Source organism: Rissa tridactyla, chromosome 2, assembly GCF_028500815.1.
Source record: "Rissa tridactyla isolate bRisTri1 chromosome 2, bRisTri1.patW.cur.20221130, whole genome shotgun sequence".
NCBI classification, from domain to species: Eukaryota; Metazoa; Chordata; class Aves; order Charadriiformes; family Laridae; genus Rissa; species Rissa tridactyla.
In genome coordinates this window covers 97,059,668-97,071,737 of record NC_071467.1, presented here as the reverse complement: position 1 = coordinate 97,071,737, position 12,070 = coordinate 97,059,668, and the positions used below count along the sequence as shown (strand labels likewise).

The following is a 12,070-nucleotide window of genomic DNA, read 5'->3' as shown; positions in this document are numbered from 1 at the left end:
GGGCAAAGAGGCGTAAAAGAGCTCTGCTGGAGGCAGGGTGTTGACCAGATGTGTGCAACTTTCAGATAAAGAAGAGAGCACTACCTCATCCTGCAATGTGCCTGGAGAAAGGAAGCCAACTATGATCCCTCCAGTGCTTTGGGTTCCAGTCACTGACAAGGCTTTGCTCCTGCATCTTCCAAACTTACAACCTACTGACTTCATAATTAAATAGACTTTAAGGCTCAAAGCTCCCATGAAAGTCATCTCATATTACATCTGGTAACCCTGTATTGATCCCTGTGCCAACAGATGTAGATGGACCCAGCATGTGTAATTTCATTTCTATGGGGTTTTGTGACTGTGTGTTAAACAGTGGCTAGCCATTGAAAACTGATCATATAAAGCCACAAATCAGGGCAAAAAAAAAAGCCCCCTGTTGCTTCTCTACATGTACTAAGATAGGAAATCATTGTGCAGTGGCAGCTCCAGGTGGCTGGTGCTGTGACTGCTCACCTATGACCAACCATCTGCACATTTCTCAATGTTTCTAATGCCGAAAACACGCGCCAGCCCTTTGCTCTGCAGTCAGACGGGGAACTAGCCCAGAGGGTCCCAGGAGCTGGGCAACGCTTGGTTTTACCAGAGGAAGACGGGTATGGAGGGGGCCAGCTTTGGCCTCAGAGCAGAGTGCTCCAGAAAGTCGGATTTCCACCGGAGCCCAGAGATACCAAAGCCTGGAACCACAACGTTGGTTTTTTTTTTTTTTATTTTAATTTAGATTAGATATCAGGAAGAAATTTTTCACTGTGAGGGTGGTGAGTCACTGGCACAGGTTGCCCAGGGAAGCTGTGGATGCCCCATCCCTGGAGGTGTTCAAGGCCAGGCTGGATGGGGCTTTGAGCAGCCTGGTCTAGTGGGAGGTGTCCCTGCCCGTGGCAGGGGGGTTGGAACTACATGATCTTTATGGTCCCTTACAACCCAAATATTCTATGGTTCTACGCTTTTTACGGTTTTAGGCCGTGCCGCAGCCGCCCAAAAAACGCCGGGCAGGCCCGCCACAGCCCCCGTCGGTGTGGCCGCCTCAGGGCTGCCCCCGCACTGGGCGACGGTTGGTCCGCAACCGTTGGTCCGCAACCGCCACTCAGGTCGCAGGAAGTGGAGGGGGTGGGCAAAATGTCAGCTCAGCCCCTCAGCGGCCGCCCAGCAGCAGCAGGCGGGCAGCGCCCTGCTGCGCGGAGGGTTCCTACACCCGGCGGCCGCCGGCTCGCTCACATGGAAGCGCCATTTCCCCTGCCCTTTCTTTGCCCTTAAGGCGGCGGTGCCGCCGGCGGTGCCCGCGCCTCGCCCCGTACGGGCGGGCGCCGCGTCCCCGTCTCCCCCCCCCCCCCCCGCCGCAACGCCACACACAGAGCGCCCAGCCCGGCGGAGAAGCAGGGCTGGCGCCGGCGGGAGAAGGGGCAGGGGGCGGCCGGCTGCTCAGCTAAAAACAACCCTCTCCTAATAAAGCGATGGGGCTAGGGCCGCGGCGCCGCGCTCTCCGCGCCCTATAAATACGCTCGGTGGGCGGCCGGCGGGCTTTGGCCGGCGCGGCTCGGCAGGCGGTGCGGTGCAGCGGAGCGGAGCCAGCGCAGCGGGGCCGCCACTGCCGCGAGGAGAGCCCGGGCCCCCGCACCCCGCCAGCCCAGCAAGATGCCCCGGGTAGACGCAGACCTCAAACTGGACTTTAAAGATGTCCTGCTCAGACCTAAAAGAAGCAGCCTCAAAAGCAGATCAGAGGTGGGGGCATTCAAACCCGGCATGCTTTTTTTCCTCCGTTCTCAGCGCCTAACTTCCTTAACCCTCCTTCCTTCCCCGCTTTATTTTTATTCCCCCGTATAACGTAGCAATGCCCTCCCCGATCGAAACGCCCTTTGCGCGGCGGGGGAAGGGGGGATGGAGGGGGGGTGCCGCTGCTGCTGGGAGGAGGGGGCCGGGGTTACGGAGCCGGCGGCGTTTCCGTCGTTCGTCCGTTCCCCCCCCCCCCGCCCTTTGGCGAGGCGAGCCCCGGCCCCGCTACGAGCACCGCTACAAGCCGGTGCCGCGCAGTCCTCCCCCGCTCCTCAGCAAAAATGAAAAGGATGGGGAGGGAGGAGGATTATTTGCTTCTGACAGGTGTCTCTGCAGATTTCTGCGGCGCTGAGCGGGGGGGGACGACCTCCGGTTTCGGTGGGGGGCCGCCTGCCGTAGGGGTGGCGGTGAACGAAGGGCTCTGCCCAAGCCCCTTCGCCGGGTGTCCGGTTTCGCGCCCCGGTCCGGCAGAAGGCCGTGGGGGCGGGCCGGGCAGGCAGGCATCTTCACCCTCAGCCCGGGGAGGTGGGGGTTGTGGGCAGTGCTGCTACCGAGTGACCGACATGCTCTTTTTAAAAAAATAGTAGTAATAATTAAAAAAAAAAAAGCAAAACAACAACCAGCGGAGATGCTGGGGAGTGCTTCCCGCGGCACAGGGAGTGCCGGGCTGGTATCCCATCAGGTGGAAACGTGGGGCGGTGGGGTGCGTTTCACTCTCGCTTATATTATTAAGCCCCAGGATTTGGCTCCTGCTGCTGCGGGACCTGGGTGGGCAGAGCCCAGCCATACCCCCGTGGCCTGGGCTGCCTGGGGCTCCAAGTCCCTGCTGGCCCAGGGCCACTGTTAGCCAAGACACCGCTGTAGTTATTTCTCTGCAAGGATCAAGAAAGACCCCCAGGAAATCCTGTGAGGATTGCCTCTACAAAAAAAGATGGCTGCCTCAGGATTGAAGGTGCCTTCTTGTTTACCTCACATAACCCCAAGGTTAACAAAGGATTTAGTTTGACTAATGAAGGAATTACGTTGTGTTGGGGGATGGAAAGAGGATTAAGCTTTTCTCCAGGGGAAGTGGAGTCGTAAGAGAGAGAGACGGAGGCAAATCAAGTGAGGTAGAAATTCAAGACTGGAAAGGAAATGGGGTGGCCGTGTTTATTGTGGCCTATGGCCAGGGATTTTGAGGGCAACAACTAGGCAAAACTTTTTTGCTGTTATGAAGGTGTAAGATTGGAGAGGCCCTTCCTGTAGAAAGGTAATTGCAGGCTAGTCGTTTTTAATTCACAAAGAAGGTTGTCCCGGCTGAGTAACTCATCATGTGCAATTACTCCTCATAAGGCCTGTAGGCCCTTTCCAGCCTAAATTTCCAGCCCCTTTTTTAAAGAGAGACCTGTGGTCCCCCTTTAAAATTCACTGTGCTGGCCTGGCAAACAGGTGGAGCTGTGCTCCACCGAGTGACACATGGCTCCTTCAAGTGCCATGTTTTGTATATTTAGCTGTGTGCAGGCTGTAGAAAGAAGGGCTGCTGGGAAGGGAAAATGATAGGAGGGACATGAGCTGATATGGCAGGGTTGTAACGGGTGGCTATGATGAACTGTTAAAAACATCTCACATGAGAAAAAGTGCATGTCATGAGGAGGGTCAGTGGAAACTGATGAAGGTTAAGAAATTGGACACCATCACTGAGGCTGTAGCAACAGGAATAAACAGTGTCTGTGAGAGCCAGATCTGAAATGGACAGCCCCAGTCTGCTTCAAAACAAGAATATAAATAAATAGTTCTGGCAGAGGAACAGAGGCAGCATACTACAGTGCCTGTTACCCAGCAAGCTGCTGCTTTGAAGCTTGTATCATCAAGCGTCTGTTTTTCTGGTGTGAATGCCTCATTTTGCGCAAGGATAGCTTTTTATGCAGTAACTAGGATTAAGTCAGCTTCTTAGGTGGTTTTGAGTGCTTGCAGCTCTCCATGTAGGTCTGCTGTGGTGGTACTTGGTTTGATTCCTTGCACTGGCTTAATTTTACATGATTGCTTTCACTTTTTGAAAAGAGCATAGCCTTGCCTCTTGCCTCAGTCTTTTCTTAAATATACTGTTCTTCTCTTCTTTCTTAAGTTCATTTGAAAGAGACATTTTTCCTCTGTAAAACTCTAACGCAGTGGTTCTGGACTATTGGTTGTGTAGAACTAGTTGTGTAATATTCTGTCCTTTTTTCCTTGTTTCTAGTTAATAAATTGCATTAAAAGTGAATAAAATGCATTACATTTTCATACTTATTTCATACCTACCTTCTTCATATAATTTTCTCATGTTAGCTGCAGCTGAAATTCCTGTGAGAGTGTTAATGTCATTAATGATGGGTGGAGAATTGGGCCTCTGATAGTAAATGACAAGAAGGATGAGTCTCCATTAAGTTGTATCTTAGCTTGTTCACTGAAGTGACCCTTCCCTTATGAGCTTATGCAAAATGAGAACCTGTTTCACAATATATCATTAAAAGCATGAAGTTCTTTCCCTTAACAAATCGGTAATAAAACCCCCACCATATTAATCAATCAGAATGTAGCCTGCAATATGACAATGCTCAAAATATATTTTAAATAAATAATAAATAGAAAATAAATACTGCTTCCTTTCTGGTGATGGATTTCGGTTCAGTTCAGGTCTTCGAATGTTCCTGGGTTAAGGCTGAAGTGAGGAGTAATGAAAGCTGTAAGAGAGCCTTCATTTTCATTGTTACTAAAGAGACTAACCTAATATCTTACAGTTGTGCATTTCTTAGATTTTTTTTTTTTTTTCCCTTTTGCAAGATGCTAAGTAGACCAGTGGGAACTGATCTAGATTTGGTATTACCTTTTGCAAATAAATGTAAGGAACAAAATGCCTGATGTTACCATGATCATTTCAGGATGCTGAAGAAGAAATAACTTTCAAGGTGAAGGCTAACACAACTGTAAGAAATTAGCTTAGAAACTAACAGTCTCATGATTTAATAACCCAGGGTATGGTTGCTCATATTGTAGGCAAGAGTGCTGGTAACCATAGCCAAAAGTAAGAGCTTGATTTTGAGTAATTATATTGTTTAAATTATATTTATATTAAAGATTGGGACAAAGCACTCTGTGACAGAGGGAGTTCCAGTTCTGACTTCTGTGGAGTTAGGACTTCAACTTGTGTTTCTCATGCAGCAAAACGAACAGCTGAGGTTACTTCTGTACAAAATAATCCACAGTCCTAATTTTCCGTTCTTTCCTTTCCAACCCCTTCTGACTTGTTGTTGTTTGGTTGTGTGTTGTGTTTTGTTTTGGTTTTTTTAATTTTGATTCTCTTTTTCTTCAGCAAAAACACTCTTTAGCACAGAAAACATTACTTTTATATTTTCTTTCTTATTTGGAAGGCAGAAGTTGTAACAAAGTAAATAAATTGAGGTAATAGTGGAATGAAAGGAGGAAATGTGAGGAAAATTAAGAAGCAGTGTCCAAACCTGCTGTTACTGAAGTCAGTGGCAAAACTCTTGTTAGGTGGCAATCACTTAAAAGAATGTGTGCCTTTTCATTGCAGGTCGACCTCACGCGCACCTTCACCTTCCGCAACTCCAAGCAGACATACACGGGAATTCCCATTATAGTGGCAAACATGGATACTGTGGGGACATTTGAAATGGCCGTGGTTATGGCAAAAGTAAGTCTTAATTCTCATTTGTGCAATAATTGGGAGGCCATTGGGTGACAGTGAGCAGCCCTTGTTAATTTTTAGCTATCTTTGTTGGAGAATGGGGAGGCGTGAGTTAAAAGAACAAGAAGGTGTGATTTCACTGCAAAGCAGCTGTGCTTTTCCAGCAATACAGTTACCAGAGACAGAGCTCCAGATATAAGATAGTATCAGTGGAGATACTTACTGGGAAGCTTCCACCTTGGATGTAGCTCAGCTTCAGGTGGAGCTTCTAGAGCTCCTAGAACTTAGGTTTTGAGGTGTATATTGTGCTCCCTTCCAGAAAAAAATTATTAGCCAACAGCAGTTTTGAAAGTGTAGGCTACTGGATAAAGCTGCAGCAGTCAGGAGTCACTAGTTAATTAGCCTCTGACCCCAAGCCTCACCTTAATTTCTTGCAGTGCATAAGCACATTAAAAATATATATATTGACTGTAACTTCATCAAACACATCAGAAACCTGATCCTGAAAGATCAGCTAAGTGTGCGTAGTTACCTTTGAAGAGCCGCCTGGAGTTGCCTTGTCTGTTTTTCACTGTTACTGTTTGTTTCAAGCAGGATGAGCCTATACTTCAAATGGTAATTTCTGATATCTTGCTATTCTACAGCTGAGGGAAAGATGACTAACTTGGACATTAATATCAGTTTTCTTATTTTTGCTAGCATGCAATGTTCACTGCAATTCACAAGCATTATTCTCTGGAAGAATGGAAACTGTTTGCTGCCAATCACCCAGAATGCCTTGAGGTACATTTTTGCACTGTAAATTATTATGGTTTATTGCTTTCTTCTGAACTCACATACACTGGGATCTCTTGGGAATACTGTTGTCAAGTGAGGTTTTGGGGAATGAAGATATTTGCTGTTCTTAAATGCATCAAGGGAAGTGGCTTGTCCTGCTTTAAAAAGAATAGCTGTGTGAGTCCATTATGAACGTGCTTATATTAAGATGCAAAAAAGCAAAGTTTATATATGCCTGGAAGGGAAACAGAGAAGTATCCTGAACAAAGAAGAAGGAAATACTTGGGAATAGGTCTAAGTGCTGTGCTTCTGTTGCTGTTGGGAGCTGTGGTAGTGCTGGTGAGGGAGAAGCCCAAGATCACAAGTGTGAATAGCCTTGAGTAACCCAACCACAAGCTGGCCCTGCGTGCCCTTGTACTATACCGTGTCCTTGCTATCAGGTATGCAAGTGGACCTGGAGCCTGTGGGCTGGAGGGGCCCAGGGATGAGCATTGAAAGTTGTCAGAGCATATGTGTCCTCCATTTACCTGCCTGCATTAGAGCTCAAACTGTGCTACTACAAGCTGTGCTGCTCCACTTGTTCACAGGGTCCCAGCCTAAGCCGTAACAGAGGAAACACCATTTACTAAATTTAAACCTTGACTTAAGTTTTGACTTCTTCATGTCCAGATTTCTTCTGTGTTCTTCTGGCAGGCCCCTACACCTGGAGAGGCAGTATAAGACCATGCCTGGCTGTCTCCCCTCCTCCTTGGAGTTCAGTGCAGTTTTGAAACTTTTTCTGTACGGAAAAGAATACCACACAGCTGTATTGTTTCTTTACTTGTGTCACATTTTAGAATTATATTATAAAGACTATTGATTACAGGATTTTCTGAAAGCCAGCCTATCACTCAGGTTCATTAGGGTTGCTTATATGCCACTATAGCATAGAAAGTGGTCCCAGGAATATCCTGCGTCTGAACACTTTGGCACTTAGCTCATTTGTGGTTCATAATCACCGGAGTAGGATCTCCTAGTGATTAAATACTGACTTGCTCTGTGACCTTGGATCTCTACAGAGGTTTTGTGGGCCAACAGCTGTGGAAACTATTTTTCTATTGGAAAGAGCTCATAGGAAGACAAAGGAGGAAGCAATCTGCTTGTTTTCAAGGGTAGCTGACCTTGCTTGAGCAAGGGGGTTGGACTACATAGTCTCCAGAGTTCCATTCCAAACTCAACTATTCTGTGATTCTGTAGTTCAAGGGAGTGTTTGGTGAACTTAAAGATCCAGATCTCACTCTCTGACAGTACCCCAAATTTTGCCACTCTGCCTTCCTGGAAATACACCAAGTTAGGGCTGCTTCTGCATTTGTGTTAATATGGGTATGGCTGAGCCTTCATCCATCTCAGGTGATTATATTTGCCTATGAGAATCTACTTGTGAATGAAAAACTGATAAAATGCTAGTTTTGCTTTCTTTAGAGCCTTTGAACAAAACAGAAGTAATAAATTGATATTCCCAGGAAGGTATTTATTTCATATTGTATGGTATGACTTTCACTAGTTTGCAGAACAAGTCCTCCCAAGACTATGCAGAAAAAGACATAAGAAGTGTGTGTTTGTCCCAGTTTTTACAAACTACTACTCCCTTTTGTTCTCCCTGTCTTTCTAGCATGTAGCAGCAAGCTCAGGCAGTGGAAAAGCTGATTTGGACAAGTTAAGAAGTATTCTAGAGGCCATTCCACCTATCAGATACATCTGCCTGGATGTGGCAAACGGCTATTCAGAGCACTTCGTAGAGTTTGTGAAGTCTGTCCGTGCCCTGTTCCCACATCACACCATTATGGTAAGTGTGTAGAAAGGATGGAGGGGGTGTGTGGGATTTCTGTCCAGGAGCAGGGCCGAGTTTGGTTGGTAGGCATCAGAAGCTCTGTGGTAGCTCCATCAATTTTGGAGTCCTCACTTAATAAAAGGAAAGAGAGAAAAGAAAGAAAAGAAAAGTCTGACTCACACCTCTAGTCTTCCAGACAAATACGTGTGGAGAGATACTCTTCTGAGAATGTAGACGGAAGCTCTATTCATCTACCCTTTCAATTCAGCAAGATGTTGACTTTGAGCCAGTGACGACTGTTTAATAACATGTTGGCATTGTCAGTCTTCCATTACTGATAATTTCTGTGGGAATGTTCAATGTGTGTTCTGATACAGTAGTTTGATGTTGGCATGGCAGGCTGGGTGGATCCAGTTTTTTCCCTACTCACATCCTCCTTCCCACACCAGATGTGACCTCTAATCATAAAGTGTGTAGGTTTATTTTGGTGATTCCAAGCTGAGGTTTGCTGTGGGAATGCGCCAACGTTTCTGGTCAATTGAGGCCACCGGCTGTTTCTCTCTATTAGATCACTATGAAGACAGCTGAATGTAGACTAATCCTTGCCTGTGATAAGAATCATAGGGGTGTTGTGCAATTGTGAATGGGGTCATCAGGGAGCAAAACAGTCAATGCCAGGGCTTTTCATGCCCCTTCTGTGATGCTACTGTCCCTCCTCAGAGCGCTAATACCATGCTTCTTCCAGCCCTGTTTGCATTGGCATGGGACTCCTTGCAGCAGAGTCCTGGTGCTTCTGTTTGTTTCCTAGGGCTCTTGAAGAAATGGGTCTGAATCTGTTTCCATGAGAATAGCAGAAATTCTTAAACAAGCAGCAGATTCTTAATGAGGCTACCAGCCTTTCTTCAAGCCAGCGCACCAAAAAATCATGTGTTTAGGCAACAGTTTCTCACTCTTTCATGCCAGACACAAAGCTTCGCACGTGTAAAATAAATGTTAAAAACAGTCATAAATGCACACTCTGACATGGTTCAATAGAGAACTGCATGTTCAAGCAGTTCAGGGGAGACTACGTTCCTTCCTCCCATGTCGGAGGAAGGCAGTGTTCTTGCCTCTGAGGGATGGTGGCATTGGAAAATGGAAGTGGGCTGGAATGCCTGTGGGGTTCTGGGTTACCATAGGCTAATGAATAGGTATCCTTCAACAGCTACCAGAAGATGTGGGAACCTTTTTGGTATGGACATATTTCTCATGGCTTTGGGGAGAGCTGTTTGAAGTATGAAATGATAGATGTGGGCTTTTTGAGCTTCTTGCTCTATGTTCACTGCTATGAGAGAAGGATCTGTTTCCTTGCTTTGGATCTGAAATATTGTCCCTAGTGATATGATTACTCCAGTGTCTTCGGCTTGAAGAGTTGTGGGAGAGAGCTTAAAACACATAGTTAAAAAAAATAATCTTCCCTATCAGGAGTGGAAAGAAAATTGTGTGTCACCCCCTCCTCCACCTCCCCAGACTGCTGGCTTTGCTGACTGAGGAGGGAACTCAACCAAGATGAATTGCCCAGAAGGCACAGAAGGTCAATGGCAAAGTCAGGTATCAAGCCCAGATTTTAGTCCAAGGTCCTTAAGCCAGTCTCATCCACCTCCCACAGTCTCATCCACAATTAAGTTACCTGCTTACTTTCTCTGCTTCTGTTATGAAGTTTATTGTTGCTTCAAGTCTCATTGTCCTGAGAGCACCACCTGCTTGAGCACATATAGAGCCCTGACCTGTTCGCTTGCTTTCTCTGATTGTAGCTCCTTTCTCTGGACATGGTTTAGCATGCCTCATGGTTTTAATCTCCTGCACAAGGATAATTTCCATTCCTAAAAGCATGCTAACAATGTTGAGGTGTTGAAAAACCTTCCATTTTCCAAAGCCTCTAGAGTCTGTGCAGTCCCTGAAAGTCTCTGATTCCAGCTAGGGACGCACACCTCTACCCCACCTCCAAATGAGTTTACTTTACACTCTGTGCCAAAATGGCCTTTTGAAGCTATTCCTGGCTGAAATGCAGGAGCTCATCTAGGCTTCTTTTTATGATACTCTGGAAGACATGTCCTGCTGCTACCTGTTCTGTCTGCTTTGATGTCTCTGTGCTCTGCCAGCAGTATTCTCGCTGCTGTTGTGGCTTTCAAACAAAAGGGTTAGCAGTTAAATAGAAGGTATAAAAATAAAGGAGCTTTCTCATAGCTGAAAGTGTTCTCCAGGACCTTGCAGGCTGTCTTGTTTGCTTTCCTCAGCATGATCATTCATTCCACAGTCAGCTGCAGTGCAGTACGTAACAGTAACCCAACCCCAGGTCTCAGGGAATGTGTGTTCCCAGGGGCCGTGTAATGGGTTCAGCTCTGAGGCTGAAAGGTGATGTGCAAAGCGACTGTGATTAATGTAGTACTCTCTGTGACCGATACTCCAGTGCAGATGGAGGATCTCTCTTGTGTAACAACCTAACAAATGCAATTTTTTTGGCCTTTTTAAATACTTGCTTTTATAATCACATTACCTTATTTTCTTCTACCTGTCTCTGACACAAGCTCTTTTCACTCCTGCCTTTCACATTAATTTACAAAGAAGATTGATTTCCCAATGGAACACAAAGGATAGGGAAGACAAACAGGGACACAAAGGTACAACAGGACTTGCCTCACTCACTCATTAGATTGAGGATGGAGGAGGAAAGAGTATTCAGGTCTCCTCAGTGTCTCACAAATGCAGCAGTGCCCCCCAGAATCAAGAGTAAAGGTCCAGTGGGGCTGTTTTGCTGTAGCACAGCATCGTGTACTTGGGTTGTGCCTACTCGCTGAAGTCTAAAGCAAAACTTCAGTTCACATTCATGATGGAGGGTCAGAGCCTTTATATTAAAGTAAGCATAGACCTTATTTATTAGTGTAATTATAGATGTTAGCGTTCTTCCATTTCACTGGAAGTCTGTTTAGCAAGCAAAGATATCTTTGCCAGCAAGCTTTGCCAAATTTTTATCCTGATATTTTCTTTTGGTGTAGTGTTCTCTGTTCATTATACAGAATAAGCCCTAGGGAAGGGAGCAGGGAGTGTGGCAGGATGGAAAAGGCTGGGGCAGAAGCACACTTGCAAATGTAGTAGCACCCACAAGATGTGGGCCAGAGAGGGAGGCAAGTGGAATTGCAAAGTGGGAGCAGAGGGAAACAGCAGGGGCCAGAAACTGTTGCTCCCCTTGGAGTCAGTAACAGAACTTCTCAGGGCCTTAGGGGACGCAGAATTCAGAGAAAGCTGTGCAGACTGCTCCCAACTTATCTCTGGAACAAGCAGCAAAGTCAGTCCAGTCATGGCGTGTTGATCAGGGCTGGGGTCTCAGAGCAGGGGCCAGCTGGGATCCCAGGGTAGGAGACAGTGATGCTGCTGAGGCTGTCTTGGGTCAGTTACAATACTGAGTGCAAACACCCACCTAGTATGTCTTGGCCCCACAAAGGGCATCATCTCTCCATCTTATGGTAAAGCACCCCTTGCTTTGGTGGGTGGGAATTGTCCTTTGGCAGTGTTCCTGATAGCGTGGAGGCACAGACTGTGCTTTCCTCTAGGATACAAGAAGAAAGTTTGAGAACTGTTGTCACAGACGCTTCTCCCCAGCTTGATCCATTGCCATTTGCCAGCAGCTTTCAATCAGTGCAGCAGTGTTCCTGTCTTAGTCAGTGTGAGTCGATATTTATAGCAGGCTTTTATGAGGCACACTGTCAAATGCCTGACTGAAATTCAGAGGCACTGCCCTACTGTGTTCACTAATTTTCTATCTCTGTCAGAGAAGCTGTAGCCTTTATAATCCTGTTAGGTGAAATCTTGATCCCGTTAAAGTCAGTAGTGAAACTCCCTTTGACTTTTCTGAGGCCAGGACTTCCCTTAAGACTGACCCACAGTTCGGTCATCCTGGGTAGTGCTGGAATAAGCCAGGATGATGCTCACTTGAAACTTCACACCGAGTGATGGTACAGCTGAATGTCGTC

At 46.5% G+C, this 12,070-nt stretch overlaps 1 protein-coding gene across 1 annotated transcript in view; it reads left to right on the top strand.

The window, feature by feature from the left end:
* Positions 1 to 1,389: 1,389 nt before the first annotated feature.
* GMPR (guanosine monophosphate reductase) overlaps positions 1,390 to 12,070 on the top strand; it is a 43,050-nt gene continuing 32,369 nt past the window's right edge. Inside the window, exons 1-4 of the mRNA XM_054191605.1 lie at positions 1,390 to 1,758; positions 5,360 to 5,479; positions 6,173 to 6,256; positions 7,902 to 8,075. Of these exons, the coding sequence (XP_054047580.1) occupies positions 1,672 to 1,758; positions 5,360 to 5,479; positions 6,173 to 6,256; positions 7,902 to 8,075 (465 nt within the window). The 5' untranslated portion in view covers positions 1,390 to 1,671. The remainder of the gene's footprint in view (positions 1,759 to 5,359; positions 5,480 to 6,172; positions 6,257 to 7,901; positions 8,076 to 12,070) is intronic.